Consider the following 22,520-nt stretch of genomic DNA (forward strand, 5'->3'; position numbering starts at 1 on the left):
TTTATCGATTTACAATTTATACTTATACTAAATAAATACTTTTTTGATTTCTAATGGTTTTTTAATCTTTTGAATAGTATAAACCCTGATATTCGAGCCCGAATGTTATGTTGGTTTTTTCATTATGAAAACAGTAAATGATTAGAAATAGAGTAATTTTTATGGACGATAGGCACGGTAGGCATACTGTCATGGAACTGTATAGAAGCACCTAGCGTTGAAACATAACGTAATATGATCTATTAAAAAAATCTAAAATAAGTTGTCAATGTGGATATTTTGATTCACACTGTATTAACTGTATCAAAACCTGCGTATTAGCGTATGATGACAGCAAAAGAACTTACCAGTAGAACAACTTCTACTGGTATATTTGTCGTCACTTAATAATTGGTACACCCTTTGTGTAGAAATACAAACATCTTCAGTAGTTAAACATGTAGGTAATTCAAAACTAATGAAAACACAAAGAACAATACTATCAGACATTGAAATTTGTCTGATTCAGATCCTTGTATTTTGGAAGTGTTTTACATTTCAAACAGAAACTCATATCTAATCAAATACGATTATAATTATTTTTGAGTACCTTACATATATTTACTTATTTCTTTTTCTTTACTGTCATTTCATTTTATACCAAAATTGTAAAGCCAGCGGTTTATTAAAAAAATCACTGCACAGTAAACCTTAAGTTTAGTTTTTTAAAAACGTAAATAAAAATCGAATTAGACAATGAGGTTTCAGGTTAAAAATCTAAATTTTTTGTTAATAATCGGTATTTCCATTTCCTTCCGTTTGACAGAAGTTGTGTGTTTGTACGAAAATGCAAATTTAACAGAAGTAGTTGAAAATCTTGAGCTCGCAATCAACGAAGCCCTTGCTTATGATTCACCGAGTGATTTCTCATCATACATTGAGACAACGAGTAGCAATATTACTGGTAAGTTTGTACAGAATGTTTTATTCATTAGGAATTGGGGAATTTTCAATTTTGGACAGTATTTTTAATAAATGTAATTTTTGTACAGTAATATAAATCTAGTTTAGACGAACCCAGTCGCGGTATACATACTGTAAGGGAATAATATATACATATTACAAGCACGGAATGATACATTTCATAATGCCCAGTATATCGTATGAGTAGGAATTAAGCATTCGGCTTCTTATTCTGAATAACCATCTGTAATTATTAAAAATTAAAATTGGGGGAGAGAAAAATTGGTAATTGATCTTGATACTGCCTCCAAGTATGGTGACTGCGTACTTAACGCGCTATTTTTTATATTCTTGTCTCTTTTCGTAGCAAATGATCATTTCCTACGGGTTAAACCTTGAATTAAACTTGTAGGAAATAAAAATTCAAAAATTCTGTTAGGAAACATGCTATCTTACTTCATAATGATGACGTTATTGTCAGTATCTCTCTCTCCAGTCGCTTTATCATTGCTGATGATCGTGACTCTCCAATACGTTCGTCGGTCTGCTTTCATTTTGTTTGGTCCTTTGAGTCTGGAAGAGCTTCACAGAATGAAGAATGAATGTGTTTTGCTGAGCGGTCTTCGTATTTCTGCCTGTCAGTCTCCATTGCTGGTTATGGTAGAGCCTAGGTAGTTGAAGCTGACTGAACTAGTCATATTGGTTTAGACTGTCAGTTAATAGTTAAGTGTTTAATCTATCGACTATAATTATTTTAGTTTTTTTTTTGTTGTTTTTTGACTTTGTTGCTTTCATATTTCACTCGTTTGAGAAGTTTTATCATTATTTCTTCTGTCGCTGCTATGAGGGTGGTATCATTAGCAAATCTTAAGTTGGTGATTTTTTTTCCATGCTTCCAGACCATCCAAGGACTTTCTCATCACAGGTTCAACATATATGTTAAAAAGGTCGGGTGATAACACACAGCCTTGCCTCACTTCTTGCCTCTTTTCATTCACTCATTCAACTCATTCATTTCGTTCTAAATTGTTTTGAGAACCTTTGGTCTGAACAAAATGTTGCTATATTTGATTCCTAGAGGTTTTTTATAAGAGATACTAGATGGACAAGAGTTTCCATGTTTATCAGGATGGACCAAAACTTAACCCAGTTGACACAATCAAACGCCTTTTGATAATCGACAATAGTAATTCACGTTACATGTCCAGGAAATGGGTTATTAAAGTACAAGTCTAGAAGTATACACTTACATACTGTAAGTGGTAATAGTTATTTAATTCCTAGTTTTGTTGTACCAACTGTTAAATAGGTTGCTAACCAAATTATATTACTTTGCCGGACTAGTTTAGTGTTGTGGGACTTTAAAGTAGATATTAATGTTGTGTGATTTGAAAATGTTTTGAATTGCAATGAAACAGTGCCATAAAAGGGTATAGGGAAAAAGTAATTTTTTTTATTTTGGTTAGGTACAATTAAATTTTTGGTTAATATATTTTAATTTTTTTTCTACGACCCCTTTAGAAAATAAAATTTTGCTTCCTAGTTTGAGAGTTGAAAGTATCACTTTCACTACCTAGGGAGTGAAAGTGCCACCAGAGAGACTGAAAATATTTTCTTCCCATGGGAGAGAGAAATAGAGAGATGCAATTTTCTGGTTAAAGAGATGATTAGAGTTGTAGGGTATTAAGCAATCAGTGCTGGTTGGTTTGTGGTAGATTGAAAATTCTATGTGGCCAACTGATCTGTAAAGGAGACGGTCAAGGAAAGGTATAGTTATTTGTATACCTAGGCCGTGAAATGGTATTTTTTCGGCCGAAAACTCTTGTCAGAAATATTTTCCATTTTTTCATATACGCGAAAATTAAATTGGGAGACGAAGATTGCTGTACTGATATGGATGGGTATATTGCTGTAATTGGTGCACACAGTGGTCACATAGAGAAATCGTAACCAGCAACCATAAGCGTAGACGGTGACATAGAGATTGTTAATTTACTTTTACCCTGTATTTTTTTTTACGGCTGTTGCTATTGACACCGGCCGTAAAAATGCATTTCACGGCCGCAAAACAGTACGTGAAGTGAGTACTTCACGTCCGTTTGAACAAAAAAGTATTTGATGACTCTAGTCCAATGGTAAACATGATCAATCCCTGCAAATTATTGATGTAGGTAGTTAAAGAAATCTTAGAGTTCAGCAGTAGTGCCATTGAAAATACATATGATGACATCCACATATCTTCAGGCCTTGTCATAAAAATTTCAGCTAGTAGAGGTGAAAGACATGATCCCATTGCAAGGTCTTTGGTTTGGGCATAAAATTTGTTGTCAAATTAAAAGAAATTCTGACCGAGAATCAAAGCTACTAGAGCCATCAAATTTTCACCTGACAATGGTAAATGTTTTCAAAACTCGATAATAACTCTTGTACGAAGGAAATGCACTCTTGGGGAGGGACACATCAAAAGATACCATCATAGCGGTGGGAGGTATAAACAGATTTTTTAATGCGTAACAAAGTTATTAAAGTTGGTAATTTGAAGAATTGTGTCGTTCAACCAGGAACATAGACGGTGGCAAGGGGAACCACAAAAGGATACTACAGGTCTGATAGGGATGTTTAACTGATTTGTAGGATAGTTTAGGGACCGAAGGATTAATAGGTGAAAGTCTATATTTATTGAAGCGTAAAGGAGAAAGTGTGGTGTGGGTTCTGTTGAATACTGATTTGAATTTGACAAGGAATGTTTTAAAGGGAGATGAGTTTAAAATTGTAAAATAATCCGAACTGAGGAAATCGAGAACCTTGTCCACCGGCGCAGTTGCCTTTATCGGCGTTTGCGACAATCAAGTCGTTGTCTTTGACTTTCTTGCAGATTGAGGACAAGCTACTGATCTCCTCAGAAGGGGGGAATGAAGTTATTGTATTTAGAGTTTGTTGGGAAAATTTGTTTAACTGGGCAGAAGATGAAGATCTAATTATACAATGTGACGTGGACACCCTTAGAAATAACATTTTCAACGTGAGTTGACAGAATTTGTAACTCTTTGACTTTAGGTTAAGTTAGGAAATTGAAATGGTATTTGACGCCTTATTTAAGATGTCAAGATCTGACTTGGTCAAATTACAGTTAGAAAAATTAATTTATTTATTAGTGTTCGGGGGTGGAAGTTTAAGGTTGACGTTGAGTTGCGCTGAACAAAACAAAAGCGCCGCAGAAAACGTTATTGTTAAAATGGAGGGATGGAGAGGAAACAGAACTAGTGTCATTTGACGGAGGGGGGGTAAAGTGGTGGGAAAATGAGTTGTGTTTAAGACAGAGAGGGGTGAGGGGAGTTTGTAGGAAGCATGCATGTTTATCGTTAAAAGAACTCAAACGTGTGAGCTTAACACGAATTTCGATTTTATTCGATTTCTACTTAAAACTTTTAAGGTTATTTTTAATTAATTAATTTTGTCATTAATTAAGTCGCTTGTTCACTTTTGCTTTTGGCTCTAGAACGTAAACAATAAAAATACGGGGTAACATGAGATGACTCAAGACTATACTGGTTAACTAACAAGAAATAACTCACTCAAAATCACTTTTGTAACAGTATTTTGTCGTTTACGTTCGTATAAATTTTAGAAATTTGGTACATTATACTAATGAAAAAGATTCTCGTTATATTTCGGCATATACAGATTTGTAACACCCAATACATATGTTAGTCAACATTTATTTCTCTTAATAGATTATGGCACGTTCGACTTTATTGTCATTGGATCAGGACCGGCTGGTTCCGTAATAGCAAATCGTCTCACAGAAATCGAAGATTGGAGTGTTCTTCTCCTTGAAGCTGGTTCTGATGATAGCGATTTGAATAGAATTATAGGATTGTATAGTTATGCAGCTGTAAGCGATAATGACTGGGGACACTTAATAACTCCTCAAGAAAACGCATGTGGCGGTAAGTATACGAAATGTATAGATAACTAGTTTCTGCATAATATAGGATGGCTGAAAACTTTAAAAACTTATTTGACAAACATCAGATGATTATTTAAAGAAAACAGTTTAATTCTGTTTAACTACTGCGTTAAGAAACCGACGAATTTAGATGGATAGTGAAATATTATGAGAGTGGTCTCAAAAACGTTGATTTTGAGAATTCATTGTCATTTGCAGTAACTGTTGGCATTTGTATAAAACATTAAGTTTCGGCTTTTATTGTGGGGCAAAAAGAGAAGTTGACTGAATATATAAAATCAACAGCTTATTGTAATGAGATACTGTTAATAAGTCAGAAACGGTTGAAGAAATTCAAAAACGAGATTACAAACAGGGTGTTCCGTTTGAAAATCAAAATTTGGTGTTCTTTCCGACTGATCTGTCAACACCGTTAAGTCCAAAATATTTTGGAAAAAGAGTTTGGACCCAACCTAGGCTACACTCCAAATTTCAGTGAAAAATATTGAGTTGTTCTCTAGATACTTCTAATATACCATCACCGTGAATCACCCTGTATAATGAGGTCTCAGAAACTTAAAGGGTTTCACTAAGCAATCTGCAGCGACTCCATTTGAAGTGAAATGTGTAATTATTATTTTTAGATACTCCTGGACAGTTTAGCTTTTAGCAATCTCTAATCGAAAAGTTAAATAGGTTTCCAAAAAATCATAAATAATATTTACGTATAAAACGATAGTATCTTTTTTCAACTTCTCTATGCTTCGTTCTCCATTGTGTATAAAACATCAGTTATACACTTACCTAAAGAAACCTCTGAGACCAATTTAATGGTGTGTATACCTATAGTAGTAAGTTGAGACTTACTATACTTTCACAGTGGCTTATGCTAATTAACTAATTTTTGTTATTTTATTGACTAAATAAGACACAGTTTTAAATACTTAATATTTATTCATTTATTACATTATTTTACTATTGATATAATAAATAACAACTACATAATGGGGTGCATTCCTCAACAGTATAGCCTTCGAGTCTGCCTGTGTGTTTTTAAGTTCAAAGTTCTGGGTGACATTCAAGGCATTCTGAAATTAAATAAATAAAATTAAAGAAATTAATCTTAGCTAAGTATTACAGCTATGATTAAGTTAGATTCAAGGTCTTGTAGCCTTCTTCAACAAGGCCTATTGTTAAAGTTGACAAAATCCTCCATGAGTTGGCTGGTCTGTTAAATAGAGTTTGCTGCTTTCAGATAACTTGGCAGATCTAGTGATTCATCATATGAAACATCACAACAACTTTAATAAGGCACACAGTACACTATCACTGATTTTCTGTTCTATCATGAACCATTCCCAAACAAGTTCAACAAAATGCTTATGGATAAGCATTCTACATTGAGTTGGTGGTGCCACTCCCTAGAGACACTCTTACTATGGTCATTTATGGTGTGAATCGAACACTAATAGTATATTAGGTTGCTACAATCTTACAATACCCTTAAACGCAAACATAATACAGAATATTACTACTACTACTACGCTTCCGTTTCACGACCTTTAGCTGCCAGGGCTATACCGTCGCAGTGGTGGCTGTTAACTCGATCTGCTTAGAAGTTCATCTGGGATAACCCATACTTCCAAACGAGCTGGTGTAGATATCTACCTGAGATAAAAATCAGTTTATAATTGGATTCTACAAGCATGCAAAAATGCATATAAGCGAACGGCGAGATACTGTGAAGCATGTATGAGGTCTCGCATGCAAAGAGGAGAGTATGGTTAAGATGCTTTTGAATGTCCCAATACAGGGCATGTGAATGTTGGGCAAACTGTGGGCATTCAAAGAATATATGAATGAGGGAGCCTCTCCACAGTCGCATACAACATCTGATTTCACTCCTATCCTGTGTAGGTGTTGTAGTGATGAGCAGTGTCCGCTTTGGATTCTGATCATGGTTGTGATTGCCTTTCTGGAAACGTCCCCCAGCTCTCTGAACCAGGGCGATCAAAACGGAATCACCTGCGTTTCTCCGTACAATCTTCCCTTATCTCTTGAAATTTCAGTCCATTGTGTCTTCCATATCGTCCATGTCATGACACTGAACCTTATTAACAAGTTGATCAGCAATCTTGTTGTCAAAAATATTTGTATGACTCGGTATCCAAGCTAAGATAACTCTTGGATGGATTGCATTCATTGTCACCATATTGCGTTTCACTAGAAGGGTAATATGATCATCCCTCCTAGCATCCAACGACAAAATTCTCTGAATTGGTGACAAACTATCCGAAAAATGTTTGGTATTGCTAACTTCGATTACTTTAAGAAGAATTTACTTTTTATTTGCTAATAAAGTTATATTTTGTTAGCTGTAGTAAATCGTTCCTGTGCTGAGCGTGCCGGAAGAGTATTAGGTGGAGGAGGAAGTATTAATGGTGCAGTGTATAACAGAGCCCACGAAGCTGATTTTGCTCGATGGGTAAGTTGTAAACTTACCGAAACCTGTTGCATACAGATTGTTTACTATTTATTTTTTAATCCATTTTAAGGTTTGATTTACATTGTCCAACTTTTACTTTACCGCATTGTGCGTCGTTCCTCTTACTAACTTATGGATCTCAGCTCCGCACTGCGTATTCTCTTTCTCTATTTCTACCACTTTTTACTAGATTCTATAATTTTTGCCGCAAAGAAAAGTTTCGTAATTACTAACTTTTGTTTGTTTCGTACCGCAACTCTCTAAGCACAGCTAATCGCTTTACCAACTCGGCCATCCAGCTGGGTCCAAAAAAAATTTGCTGAAGGGACAACTTTTATACAGGGTACAGACAAAAAAAATGCTGCCACAAATTCCTAAAGCTTAAATATGATGATCTAACTCAACTTATATTAGTACAAAAGTGGATGTTTAGTTTTAATTTTTGTTATTTTTTTTATGTTGGATGTAAAGATAATCTGGGGTGGAGAATTAAAATCTCATTTAATTTTTATTGTAAGATTTGTTACACGTGTTTAAAATGCCGTAACTTTCTTGAAACACTCTGTATACAACTCTAAATAAAAAATTACCACAAGTTGATTTGGGCAGGCGTTTTTGAGATATTATGCATGGTCAGGCTTAAGTGAAGTCTTAGTCATTTAAACAATTGGTAAATGCATTTATTTTTAAGTAACTTAACTTTTTATTGCTGAAATATTTATAATATTACCCATGGTTTTATACTAGAGAAAAAAGTTATTAATTTAATTTGTATAGTTGCAGTTATATTCATTGAACGCCTTTACCTCAATTTATTACTTGTTGACATAAATTGTGTTTACAGGTTGACATCTACGGAGCAACTGGTTGGTCGTTTGATGACGTTCTTCCTTACTTCAAGAAATCTGAAAATGCAAATTATGAACCTTTAGCAGAAGGTTATCACAGTACCGGTGGATATTTGACAGTTAGCAACGACGCAGATTCAGATTTGGTATGCAACAGTTATTTGAATATTACAACAGTTAACAGAAATATAATTTGCTAATCTACGATTTGTCCTATGTGTTGTCGTTTTTAACGATTTGTTCAGAAACCCGAACTAGACAGATAACACATCGTATCGATATTCTTATGGAAAAGATGCCTATTGGTTCAAAAATCGGGCGTAATTAAATATATTTGTTTAATTAGTAAAAATTGAACAACGTTGTTGCTGAAATATGACAGTTATCAGGGCTTAACGTTGTTGCTCTTACAGGGCATTAGAGGTCATGCAATAGTGGCTTAAGATTTTTCCCCTCAATACCACGATTCAGCGCCAAATAGTCTTACTGGTAGACTATTTAGTATATTAGTATACTACTAATAGTCTAACTGGAAGTAAATTCTTCCAGTTTGTACCAGCCAATGTTATTGCAATACAGTTCGTCGTGAAGCCATATTGTTATAGTTTTTTTGTTTCAATATTATTTAAAAATGAGTAAAACTGGTATTGTGGTAGGCTGAACAGAATTGATCTATTTACTAGTGTGGTGGTCACATGCCAGGTGCCCTTTCAATCTGGATTGGTTTTCAAACCTGTACACATCGCTAAAAACAGGATCCTCGATCCGCTCCGTTAGTCCAATCCACGTGAAAAAGAAGATTGAACGTAATTAAGCATCATTCACTTAAACTTTATGACTATTGCAATGCTAAGGTATGTGTACTGCTAAAGGTTAGGTACATTATAAATTAATGTACTGTTCACACTTGTATACTGCGAAATTAATAACTTAATAGTAGTGCAAAACCTATCTAGCTTTTATCTTTTACTCTTAAGTTTTACCACCTTATTACAAGCAACCAATAAGGAGAGCCATTTCAGACATTTGACATAAGCATTTGAAACAATGCTTTTTTGTATTTGTTTATGAATGTCTGTTCAGTTTGTACCTAATTATCTTTTTTGAAACATGATTCCTATTTTCTAGTTTTAATTTTGAGTTTATTGTGAATGATGTTATTTGTCTACTTCTTGCAGTAAACTTGCCATTAACAGTACAAATGCACTGCATGTTATGTGAATGTTACTTTACTCTATAGGATCAAAATTTCAATCTTAAGGCCGCTCCAGACTCACGCCGCGATGTCGAGGAGAGAAGTCACTCCGTGAATAACTTTGAACGTTCGCAAAGTTCGCGCTTTTACGGGTGACGGACGTGAAAAATCCTTTAAAGCGGACATAGTTACCGACTCGAAGAGGGAAACAACTTGCGAACACCCGTGAACCCTGTGAAAGGGCGCGAAAACCATACACACTCGCGTTCACCGAGATTCTCGGATGTTCGCGGCGTGAGTCTGGAGCCGCCTTAACTTAAAATTTATTATCATGTAGTACATAATTTTAGACAAATTGGACTCTTAGTTTTGTTTTGATTGCATGTGAAAGTGGGCGTGTTCGCGGATTCTGGAAAAATGGAAAAAGAACAATATCGATCTGTGATTCGATTCTTGTTTTTGGAAGGAAAATTGCACAACAAAATCAAAGAACGCTTGGATGCTGTGTACGGTGATTCTTTTCCTTTGATGGCTACCGTCAAAAATTGGTTAAAGGAATTACAACGAGGTCGAAGGTGCTCCGAAGAAGTTGAAGACTGTTTCATCAGCTGGATAGGTGATGGTCACCGTGTTCTGGGATTCACAAGGAGTGATCCACGTCGACTACCTGGAGGAGGGCAAAACGATCACACGAATCTACTATGCCTAATTATTACACCGATTCGACACCGATCTGCATAAAAAACGGCTGCACCGGCTGACACAACCGCTGTCGTCATGATCAAATTGTTTGAATAAGGCTACGAACTGCTGCTCCATCCACCCTATTCTCAAGATTTGGCCCCGTGCGACTACGTTTTGTTTCCAAACTTGAAAATATCACTCGCCGGGCGGAAATTTGAGTCGAATGAGGGGTTTATCGCCGCCACGGAAGACTACTTTGCAAATCTCCCAAAAACGTATTTTTCAAACGGGTTAAAGAAGTTGGAGAATCGTTGGGTTAAGTGTATCGAGGTAAAAGGAGACTTTAAGGAGACTTGATGTTGAGAAAAAAATAAATCGCCACTTAAAAAAATTTTGTTTTCCTTTTGTAGGCTAACAGTTTATCGGACGACCTTCGTATATTTCAAACTTGTTTACCTTATTATACAGAAGATTTGCAATTTACCCTTTTAAACAAAATTGTTGCACCACCTATATAGAAAACTCTCGTCCCTAATCACTTTATTATTACACTGTAAATATAAAACCTAACCATTTGATTTCGTTAAATGGAACTATTAAGAAATTTAAAAATCAAAAAGGCGTGGCAGAGGTCTTTTTTCAATGTGAGTTCGATACCGTAAGGAGAATAACATAATCGTACTCGTACGTAAAAAATCTGCCTTAATAATATAAAAGTGCCTTAATAAAATAAAGTTACAGCGATTTGTGCAAAATGTCAAAAAGCTTAGCTTTCAGAAACTTCATTAGCGATTAGGTCTGGAACCTGGATCACTATCAGCCAACAACATCTTCGATATTTTAATGGTATCAGGGCCAAATTCCATGGTTAGCAGTCTTCAAGAATTTTTTATACTTTCCATTTTTGAAAATATATTTATTTTTTCTATATAAACTTGTAAATAACGTAACCATAGTAACGCTGTAAGCCATTAAAGTTTATTGTCTCTTTTTAATTGTTTTAGTTCAACTTGAGTGTTTAGATTTTTTTTTGCTTTTTTTAATGCAGTCAATTTTTTATGTATGGTATACTTGAGAGGAGACTGAGTTAGATTTCAATTTTTATTATTCTTACTTTTTTATTAAAAATCCTGTTAATGAGAATTTTTTTTTACACTAATTAGTAAAGAAATAGAAAGATGTTAGTAATTTTGTCCACCTGAGATATCTACTAAAAGTGCTAATGTGACCTGATACTTAGTACACAGTATTTATTCAGCGGGCAATGCCAAGTGTGCACGTTAAAGAACATGTGGTTCAGTAAACATTATTTATTAACTGGCTAAATTGAATTTAATTTAATATATTCTTTAATTCTTTGTATTGCAGACTCAAGCCTTTATAGATGGATTTGTAGAAGCTGGTTATAACTTGACTGATTTCAATGGACCATCTACTGTTGGTGTAACCAGAGTACCAATTACATACGATCCAAATGTGCGGCAAAGTCCCGCAAGAGCTTTTCTGGACAGTTTTCTCAACAGAACTAACTTGGAACTTAGTCTCAACAGTTTTGTTACTCGAGTTATTATATCCAACGAAACTATGAACGCTACTGGTGTGGAGTTTGTGAAAAATCAAACTGCCTACGTTGCAAATGCTAACTACGAGGTTATAGTCGCAGGTTAGTATTATCACTCTTCTTGAATCTTAGGAACAATTACTGTTTTTTTTATTAATATTATTTTTTAAAGTATAGTACGTCACACGTGCTCTAAGACATTTTACGCACTCATGGATTTACACATTCGCCGCTACGCGGCTTCGTGCGTAACTTTTTCCATATCGTGCGTAAAATGCTTCTTACAGCACTAGTTACGTAATATACTATTACAATTTATTTGTTTTTTAAAGCCGGCGCATATATGTCAACTCCCATATTAATGCACTCAGGTATTGGACCACGTGAGCATTTAGAAAATTTAAGCATTTCTGTAGTGGCCGATTTACCTGTGGGACAAAGTCTTCAGGATCATGTTTATTTCAATGGTATAACATTTAGGTAAGTTTCTAATGTGCATATTAAGAACCATTGTTATTAAATTTTTTCATGGTTACCTATTTCAGTAATAATATGTTTTTCAACAAAAAGTAACTAAAAAATTTGAAAAAATAAAATAAAATGTTCAGTGTGGGAAGGCTACAACTCTGTCATAAATCAGGTCTTTAGAAACTACTAGAAATTAACGCTTTTCAGCAAACACAAATTGTTTGGGGTATTTGTAACTTTAACCACCACCTGATGTTCAAAAATAAACCTAGTTTGTTGAATAAACTCCTCTGAAAAATGCTAGATTAAAAGCAAAGGTGCAGAAAATTTTGGTTTTGTTCCAAAGTTTCTTTGGTACTCGCAAATTTTTTGAAATATTTAGTTTAGATTAGCAATTTTTGAGAAAAAGCGTGGCTGTCACCGTTTTGCAGTTATTTAGCAAATAGCAAATTTATATTCTGTTTGCATTTTTTTAAACTACTAATTGGTAAACCAGTGCGCATTTTGGTAATGTATAATAATAATGTTAAGTAATAATTATTTTAATTGTCAAATTTAAATTATTAGTACATACTGAATTATAAATATTTGAACCTCCCTGCATATAAAAGATAATGAACTTGTATAACTATTATTTGAACTGAAAAAATACTGATTTGAGGTCATTTGATTATGAATCAAACGTCTGATTTTTCGGTTTTCTTCAATTTTTTTAAGTCTACTCTTATCATTATAAATAGTCTCTAGTAATAATTTTCCTGGCTGGTCATAAATTGATAACTAATATTGAATTTTTTACTTGATGACTTTATTGTGATCAAGACTTTTACCTAAACATTATACTAAGCGTAAATTTCTACTTTAAAATTAATGGAGTTGTACATCTTAAAAGAAAAATATTAATTAATTATTTAAATTTTGCAGAAATAACCGAACCTTACTCAACTACACATTTGATGAAGCAGTGCAGCGTTATGCTGAACATCTGCGTCCTTTAACAAACGGTAATGATGTGATGGCTTGGTCAAATTATGGAGAAAATACCACTTACGTGAGACCAAACATTGAATTTATGATAGCTGATAATCCACATACAACGGGAATTGCATCACCTGCGATACTTGCGTAAGTTAAGCTTTTCAGTATTAAGAGTGTGTATCTTTCATATTGCATCGTGATTATCTATAAAGTCGTCTGAAAGAAGCGAGATATTTACCAAAAAGTATTAAGATACACACAAGTACTAAAACGATACTCTAATAAGGCATAGGTACTGTGGGTACTATCCCCAACTAGTTTAAATATTTCATTTTGTTTATTTTTAGTTTTACTGATAACAATTTAGTTTTGTAACCCTTAGACAAAAAATAGGTCTAAACCTGCTCGGCGGTGTTCTTTAGGAGCAAACCAAACAAAGTTGGGCAATTTAGAATTCCATCATCGTTAGGTTTATAGCTTAACTCTTTACAGCATTTAGTGTTAGAACAAGCGGCAGAAACTGTCGACAATTGGCCGTCTGAAAAATAGTGTGATAGAGTGACGAAATAAAATAACAATAATTTAACATACTTTCACTGAGAGTGGCTTCTACAGTTCCAGTACTTATTACTTCATGATGAATCAACTATGATTGTAGACGATCGATGTTTTACTTCTTGTATTTTGAATTGAAACTCCTGCGTCTAGCAAACTGTATTAATATATTAATGATTTTAAACCACAGCTTTACTAACACCTATTTATTTTACAAACTACAAAGCCCGTTTTTTGGGGTAAAAAAGACCAGTTAAAATTAACCATGTGAGAGTTCACTAAAGGTCAGAATGCAAATCATTGTTATTGAAATTTTGTTAGGTTACGTCTAGTCTGCGCGTTCCGCTCTCGACACTGGGATGCGTTCCAAAATTAATTCGCGGAACACTACCGATAAAGGTTAGGTCCTTAACATAGTCCCCCCTTGAAAGACTAAATGTCTTTCAACGTACTCAGGCCATAACTTAGTTAGAAATCAGGCTCTGACTGCTGAGTGTCATTATAAAAGAGTGGGCAAATTTTCGTCACCGGACGCTTTATTGCACCTTCCGCGCACTGTACGGTCACAACACGCACGATGCTGTCCTTCCCAGGATGGACTTCGAGAACACGTCCTAACCTCCAAGCTAAAGGTGGAAGATTGTCTTCTTTGACGATTACCATCATTCCAGGCTGTACTGTCGATGAGGAATTCTCCTTCCACTTACTTCTCATCTGAAGCTCCGAAATGTAATCATTTGACCAGCGAGTCCAAAACAACTGGTGTAGCCTCTGAAGTCGCTTGTAAGCTTGTAAGCGATTGTAAGGTTGATCTCTTAAATCCTCTTCCGGGATAGCCTCAGATGGTCGTCCGATCAGGAAGTGAGAGGGAGTTAGTGGATTTAGGTCAGTAGGATCGGGGGAAAGAGGATGTAGCGGGCGAGAGTTAAGAACAGATTCTATCTGAATCATAACTGTAGCGAGATCCTCGTATGACAAAACTTGAGAACCAATTACCTTACGTAAATGTCCTTTAAAGGATTTTACCCCTGCCTCCCATAACCCTCCGAAGTGAGGAGCGCGAGGAGGAATGAATTTCCAGGTTATTCCCAAGTTATGGGTAGCATTGATAATATTATTTTGATTTTTCTCATTTGAAATGAATTTTGACAAATCTGAGAGTTTAGTTCGAGCACCGACAAAGTTAGTTCCGTTATCGGATGATACAAGTCTAGGTTTACCTCTACGGGCGATAAAACGGTTAAAGGCTTGTAAGAATTTATCAGTTGAAAGATCTGTCACAAGTTCAATATGGATAGCCTTTGTCAAAAGACAAATAAATATCGCAGCATAGCATTTGACTTCTTTAAAGGGTTTTGATCTTCTGTCACGGACGACAAAGGGACCAGCATAATCGACGCCGGTATGTTCAAATGGAAACTTCGCCTTGAACCTATCAGCAGGTAAGGATCCCATTAAAAACTGACACTTATTTGGTTTTACACGTCTGCATTTTACACAAGAGTGTACAATTTGTCTGACTATATTGCGGGCGCCAATAGGCCAATAATGTTGACGTAACGAAGAAAGAAGATGTTGAGGTCCGCAATGTAGGAGTTTTTCATGATGATTTAACGACTCACTGACCTTAGCTACCAATCGAGCTAACAACAAAGCAGCGCAAAGTTCAAGTCGAGGTAGAGTGACGGGTTTAAGAGGTGCTACTTTGGATTTAGCGCATAAGAGATGAGTTTTAACTTGTTTTTTAGCGTTTATAGTTCTTAGGTAAACACAGGCACCGTAGGCTTTAGTAGAAGCATCAGCGAAACCATGAAGTTCAATGGTTGTATAATCGTTAATAAGAACAAATCGAGGAATTTCCAACGAGTTTAAGTGTTGAAGCTGATTTCTAAATGTAATCCATTAGGTGTGTAAATTTAGAGGAAGTGATTCGTCCCAGCTCAATTTTTGTTGCCATAAAAGTTGCAGCAGAAGCTTAGCTTGTACAATTATGGGTGCTAGTAATCCTAGCGGATCAAAAATTTGAGCTGTGGAAGACAGAATCGTTCTTTTTGATACGACTTCATTGCTAAAGCTCTTTATCGTAAAACTTAGACAGTCAGTATAGCGATTCCAAGCAACTCCCAAAGTCTTAGCTTCTTGAAGTTGACTTTCCAGCTTTAAGTTGTAGAAATGATCTTCAGATAGGGATTGATCTGATAGAGAGGGTACATTGGACATGAACTTCCTGAGGTTAAAACCACCAGATTTTAAGATAGATGTTACATGATCTTTTATGATTTCTAGAGACTTCTTTGAATCATCTCCCACTAAAAGATCGTCCATGTAAAAATTATTCTTGATAATATCAGATGCTTTTGGAAACTGTTGTTGAAATTCATCTCCTAGAGCCTTTAAACATCTCGTAGAGAGATATGAAGCGGATGCTGTACCGTATGTTACGGTATTAAGTTCAAAGCAACTCAATTCATCAGAAGGTTTATCGCGGAAAAGAATCCTGTGAAGTTTACGATCCTTAGGGTTGATTAAAACTTGTCTAAACATTTTCTCTATGTCAGCTGTCATGACATAAGGATATCTTCTGAATTTAAGAAGCAAAGAGAAAAGATCAGTTTGGATAACTGGACCGGTATATTGAAGATCGTTAAGTGATAGACCAGAGCTGGATTTTGCTGAGGCATCGAAAACAACTCTGATTTTAGTAGTAGTACTACTTGGCCTTAGGACTGAATGATGTGGAAGATAGTATGTTTCTGAGTCATTAGGTGACTCTATGACCTTGGTCATATGTCCTAGAGTTTCATACTCTATTAAGAATGAATGGTAGTCATTTGATAAATCAGGGTAATTAGTCAACTTACGTTCGACACTCTGTAATCTTTTAATAGCTGAAGATCTAGATTCTCCTAGTTTAGATACAGCTTCTTTAAAAGGAATGCTAACTATGTATCTGCCATTGTTATCTCGCTGAGTAGTTTCAAGAAAATGTTTTTCTACAATCAAGTCTTGTTGAGATAAATTTGGCTTTGTTTGAACTGAATCGAGCTCCCAAAAGGTTGAAACTTGCCGTTCTAGAAAATGATCTTCAGTACAGAGAAATGCATAGTTAGATGACTCTTTAGATGATAGTTTTGTTTCGCAATTACCAGAAAGAATCCACCCAAACTGGGTTTTTTGAAGGATTGGTTTGTTAAAGCCGAGATCAATTTGTCCTGCACAGAGAATTCTCCAGAAAACTGAAGCTCCCAGTAAGACATCAATTTTAGTTGATATGTTAAAGTCAGGATCTGCTAGGCGGAGATTTGGTGGTATTTGTATGGCTGAACCATCAAAGGATACAGATGGTAAATGACCGGTAATTTGATTTAAGACTAAACAAGATAAGTCTACAGTGAATGCATTATGATTTGAGACAATTTTAATCTCAGTCTTAAATTTTATGTTAGATTGATTTTGATTTATCCCAATAACACATGAGTTAGTTGGGTGCATTTTGAGATTCAACTTTTTACATAAGTTTTCAGTTATAAAGTTTGATTGTGATGCAGAGTCTAGAAGTATTCTGCATGGATGTAACATGCCATTAGAATCAAGTACTTTAACTACAGCAGTTGCTAGTAAAATGTTATTAAAATTACTAGAGGCCATATTTATAACTGAAGAAGCTGCAAAAGTTTCAGCAGGTGTGTTATTGTCAGCATTTCCATTCAGAGGATTGGCAACATTTGAATTTTGTCCGTTTTGAGTTTGATTTGTATTTGAAACAATATGTAACAAGGTGTGATGTTTCTTGTTGCAAACTCTACAATTTGAAGCTTTACAATCTTTTGTAGAATGATTTTTGCGCAAACAGTTTGTACAAAATTTCTTGAGATTTGCTTGTTTGATTCTTTCAGTGATTGGTAACTTTAGGAAATCGGAACAGTTATATACATTGTGAGATTTTGCACAATAAACACATGATTGTACTGTGTTAGAATGATAGCTGTGTATACTAGGTTTTTTAGTAGAAATGTTTGGTTCTTGCTTTCTAAAGTTTGAGCTTAAAGTTTCTAAGATTTCACATCTCTTCTTGAGAAAAGCACTGAGTTCCGCAAAGGTTGGTAAATCACCAGCACAATCGAACTGTTCCCAAGCTCGCTTTGTGTTGTTATCAAATTTGTTTGATACTAAATATACTAAGATTGTGTCCCATTGGTCAGTTGGCTGGCCAATAGATGTTAAACAGCGAACATGCTTGGTAACAGTGTCAAACATGTGCCTTAAGGCTTGATGAGATTCTTTATTGATAGGATCAAGGTCAAAGATATGTTTTAAATGATTATTTACAATTATTTTCTTGTTTTGGTATCTATCTTGCAATAACTGCCAAGCAATAGTGTAGTTTAAATCCGTAACCTTTAAAGAGTCTAAAATGGTAGCTGCTTCTCCCTCTAGACAACTTTTGAGGTAATAGAATTTTTGAGTATTTGATAAACTTGTGTCAGAGTCAATCAATGATTTAAAGATATCATTAAATTGCATCCACTCACTGTAAGAACCTGTAAATGTAGGCAGATTTAGGTTTGGAAGTTTAACTCCAGAAGTTAAGCCCACAGAGTTGTTTTGAGGAATATTTGAAGTAGATATTGAGGTGGTAGTGCTTTGATTTGCTCTAACAATGTAGGATTTGACTTGAGCTATATGATTGTAATAAATATCCTCAAAACTACTTCGTTCCTGCTCACTTTTCTCTAAGTTAGCTCGCTCTGCTGCTTCAATTGTTGCCCTGTCAGTTGATGAGACATTTTGAGGCATTTCTTTAATTAAGATGTTGTCAATTGAATCTTGTACATTCATAAATTCAGTTAAGAGCGGCTCAGAGCGTTCTAGCCTTAGATTAAGTTGAATAAGAATGTCTGATGTACATTCTGTATCTTTTATCGAGTTAAAGTAGGTGATAAACCTAGTGAAGGTAGATTTTATGACTTTACGTGCTTTAATTAAAGAGTCTAGACTGTTTTCAGCCATGATAGTGATTAAGATAAGAAGATAAGTTTGCTAAAGTTATGTTGAGGCTGATTAAACTACTGCAAAACAGTGTAAAGGTTCAGGATAAGTTTATCATAGAAAATCAGAGCTAATAAGTGATTCAGACATTACCTGCTCAAAACTGATAAAGATAGGGTAAGATAAACATAAGCAAGGTAAAGTTTGAATGCTAAAGATGGATAAAAAGGAACGGACTTACAGTTCTTGCTGGTAGGGTCTTCAACTCCAGGCTGTGTGTTTGATTGCTGGATTTGACGATCGGTTTTTGTCAGGGATTAGTTGAGGCGTTATTCTGCTGTGATCTGTTGAGCACTGATTCATTTAACAATGAACAATGTGGCTACGAAGGACCATGTAGACGATCGATGTTTTACTTCTTGTATTTTGAATTGAAACTCCTGCGTCTAGCAAACTGTATTAATATATTAATGATTTTAAACCACAGCTTTACTAACACCTATTTATTTTACAAACTACAAAGCCCGTTTTTTGGGGTAAAAAAGACCAGTTAAAATTAACCATGTGAGAGTTCACTAAAGGTCAGAATGCAAATCATTGTTATTGAAATTTTGTTAGGTTACGTCTAGTCTGCGCGTTCCGCTCTCGACACTGGGATGCGTTCCAAAATTAATTCGCGGAACACTACCGATAAAGGTTAGGTCCTTAACAATGATTAACCAATAATCTTTCATCATCATCATTCTCAGCGGGTTTTCGTCCATCTTTGGACACACGCCTCTTCAAGCCATTCTTCATCCGGTTCTGTCAGCTGTTCTGCTTATCCATCGCACTCCCGCTACTTTCTGGATATCGTTCTTCCGTCCTTCCACCTAGTTTTTGGTCTTCATGAGTTTCTACTACATTCTCCCGGTCACCATTCGGTCCTTGTCCATCTATTGTCCGTTCTTATGAGATGTCCTGCCCATTTTCATTTTAATCTTTCTACGTGTTCAGCAACGTCAGTTACCTTTGTTTACTGGCGGATCCATTCGATGGTCTTTCTATCACGCAGTCGTACTCCCAGCATATTTCGTTCCATCTTCTTATGTGCAATTTTTAGTGTGTCCATTAATTTGTCGTTTAGTATCCACGTTTTTGCGGAATAGGTTAACGTTGGTAGCACACATTGGTTGAAAACTTCGGTTTTGAAGTATTGTGGAAATTTAGTCTTAAATACGTTATTGAGTCTTGCATATGCTTCCCATCCAAGTTGTATCCTTCTGTTGATTTCTGCCAGCTGTAGGTTCTTGTCGAAGGGTATTTCTTTATCTGATATTTTCTGTATGTATTCATTGAAGACCTGCACAACACTTCGACCATCGGAGCATCGGCTGAATTTAACATTATTTTTGTTTTACTCGCATTGATCTGTAGACCGTATTTTTTCCGCTATTGCTCAGGTCTGTGTATGTCTAGTGTATTTATAGTTTAACTACACTCTAAAGTAGGGTTAAGTTGTTTGGTGAAAGCTACTTTAAAAATACTTGCAAAAGAAAGCTAAGTTAAGAGTAACAACGTTGATTAAAACCTTTTTTGCTCCATCTCTATAAGTAAATATATAACAATAATTAGATAGAAGCTACTCATATAAATTACTAATTAAGCGTTAACATTTTTTTTTTGTTTAGGTTTACGGATGAGGCATTAAATGCTACAGTAGACGATTTGTTCACCAACTCTGCATCGATTGTGGGTGTATTCCATCCTAAATCACGAGGGACGATCAAATTACAATCAAACGATCCCAAAGATCGACCTTTGATAGATCCCAATCTTCTTTCGGAAGATAGTGATGTGGAGATTTTGGTTAAAGCAATACAGGATATTGTGGCATTAAATAAAACATCAGCATTTCAAAATTTTCCCATTGAGGTGTATGTTCAAGATGCCCCAGGGTGTGACGATGAGAAGTATTCCGAAGATTGGCTAATTTGCGCTATAAAGTATTGGGGTATTCCTGTAAGTAGTTTTCAAAAATGAAGAACCATATACTATATTTATTTTCGACGAGTGATACTACACGACCATATTGACTTGAAGTTTCAGTGGCGTCAATCAATAGGCTTCGCCTCAAGCTTCAATTTTCATGTGCAAGCGGCAAATATGTACTTTCCGCTCTTACTATAGAATATACTATTAATGTGCTGAGAATGACGGAGCTGTGTTCAGAAACAGTGCGCACGTGGCCTCTTGTCACATGGCACCATGTAGTTATGTAAATAAATTGTTCACGTGACCCATTTTTCCCCAAATTTCGTCACAATGCGTACCCCGACCCTCATTGTATCGATTTTGACATTTCAGTTGTTTTGGCGAATTTCACTTTCATTTTGAAACTTTTAAAAGAAATATTCGCTTCTTCCGCTGTAATTCTAGTTGAAAATTAGTTCGGTTTGTGATGCGGAATCAGGTTCCACCTCACCAGAAATACTACAGGTTGCCAAAACGACAAGTACAAATTTGCTGCCAGACACCATCTTTCATATCGTCATTCTTCTTCTTCTTGTTCAGCCTGTTCTCATCCTGTCCTGAATGTAGACCTCATTTCCGCCTGCCAATAGCAGCCCTAATCCAGTTTTTCCCGGCAGTGTTCTGAATGTCGTCACGCCATCTTTTTTGAGGTATGCCAACATCTTTGTTGAACTCTCTTGGCCGCCACGCTATTAATTTGTATGTCCATCCTTCTGTGCTCTGTCTTGTAATATGGCCAGCCAATCTCCAATTTAGCTGCGCTACTCTTTTGCTGATATCTGTTAACTGTGTTCTTCTCTTGATTTCCTCATTTAGGACTTTATTTCGTAAACTAATCCCCGGATCATATTGTCAAAGGTTAGAAAACTCCACTAAACAACACATCCTTCACTTCCATCACTTTTCAAGACTCTATCAAACGCCTGACAACTTAGAAAAGACTACTGTATAATAACTGTTTTGTTTTTAACGTTTTTTACTAAAATCAAAATTAAGCATGTTAAGGGGGTGGTCAAAATTCAACCATTCACCCTGTCCAAAACTTCATCCATTCTTTTAACGTGAAATATACTTTTATTTTTGTAGGGATGGCATGCAGTTGCTGCAAATCCTATTGGTAACGATACATCCACGTCCGTTGTAAATCCAAAACTTTTAGTACATGGATTTGGAAATTTAAGAGTTGCAGACAGCAGTATTATACCAGAGTCAACTAGTGGTCATCCTCAAGCTACCGTCTATATGGTTGGAGAACGAGCCGCTGATATAATCAAGGAATCATACGGAAAGCTTTAAGTAGTTCAGTTTGTATCAGAAATCAGCGCAAAAAATGTTAATGTGTTGTAAAAATATACCTATATAAACATCATGTGCTTAAATTTTGAATTTGTATACTTTTTGTGTTTTTGTCAGTATTTTCCTTGATATTGCAGTTTCACGATTAATAAATTTAAGTGTTTTATTCAAGTTGTAGATTATTATAGCATGAGATAATGATATGAAACACACATGGACAACCACCAAGTAGGAAAGACCTGGCATAGGAGTTGAACAAAATATTTGAATAAGTTATAGCGCATATGGACTAAGCTCTTGTGTTAGCACACTCAAACATAGTAATAAATAGCCTATACAAAAATCTAGTTTCTAAAAATAAATTATAAATTCTTGAAGCCGACAGGGCTGTAGTATTGTTGAACAAATTATTTAAATAATATACAGATATCTATGGTATATACAACTTTTGGCTGTAGTTCCTTTAAGAAGATGATAAAACTTTGCTCATGTAGAAGCCTTCTCAGTGCCATCAGCATATCGTTGGAGAAGTACTCCAACAACTCCGGACTGGCAAG

The 22,520-nt window shown here is 35.4% G+C and overlaps 2 protein-coding genes and 1 long non-coding RNA gene across 3 annotated transcripts in view; 2 read left to right on the forward strand and 1 right to left on the reverse strand.

Annotated features, from left to right (window-relative positions):
* LOC145731064 (odorant receptor 67c-like) overlaps nucleotides 1-22,520 on the forward strand; it is a 179,942-nt gene that overhangs the window by 36,994 nt on the left and 120,428 nt on the right. The window lies entirely within an intron of this gene.
* On the forward strand, nucleotides 630-22,130 carry LOC145731056 (glucose dehydrogenase [FAD, quinone]-like). Its single transcript, XM_081982640.1, has 9 exons — nucleotides 630-943; nucleotides 4,677-4,892; nucleotides 7,267-7,376; nucleotides 8,221-8,370; nucleotides 11,472-11,766; nucleotides 11,997-12,144; nucleotides 13,057-13,257; nucleotides 20,325-20,655; nucleotides 21,754-22,130. Exons 1-9 carry the CDS (start codon nucleotides 736-738, stop codon nucleotides 21,961-21,963), a joined length of 1,869 nt encoding a protein of 622 aa, XP_081838766.1. The 5' UTR covers nucleotides 630-735; the 3' UTR covers nucleotides 21,964-22,130.
* LOC145731079 (uncharacterized) lies at nucleotides 13,429-19,649 on the reverse strand. Its single transcript, XR_014178739.1, has 2 exons — nucleotides 13,702-19,649; nucleotides 13,429-13,648 (listed from the first exon to the last, which is right to left on the reverse strand). It is a non-coding gene; the product is annotated as an uncharacterized LOC145731079 (long non-coding RNA).

Source organism: Ips typographus, linkage group LG6, assembly GCF_016097725.1.
Source record: "Ips typographus isolate SLU linkage group LG6, UJ_Ityp_2.0, whole genome shotgun sequence".
Classification (NCBI taxonomy): Eukaryota; Metazoa; Arthropoda; class Insecta; order Coleoptera; family Curculionidae; genus Ips; species Ips typographus.

What these genes read in the sequence shown, in the direction of transcription:
- LOC145731056 (XM_081982640.1), top strand. Translation starts at nt 736, where the DNA reads ATGAGGTTTCAGGTTAAAAATCTAAATTTTTTGTTAATAATCGGTATT. An exon ending in TTCAATGGTATAACATTTAG is followed by an intron (nt 12,145 to 13,056) that starts GTAAGTTTCTAA and finishes TAAATTTTGCAG; the next exon opens with AAATAACCGAACCTTACTCA. An exon ending in TAAAGTATTGGGGTATTCCT is followed by an intron (nt 20,656 to 21,753) that starts GTAAGTAGTTTT and finishes TTATTTTTGTAG; the next exon opens with GGATGGCATGCAGTTGCTGC.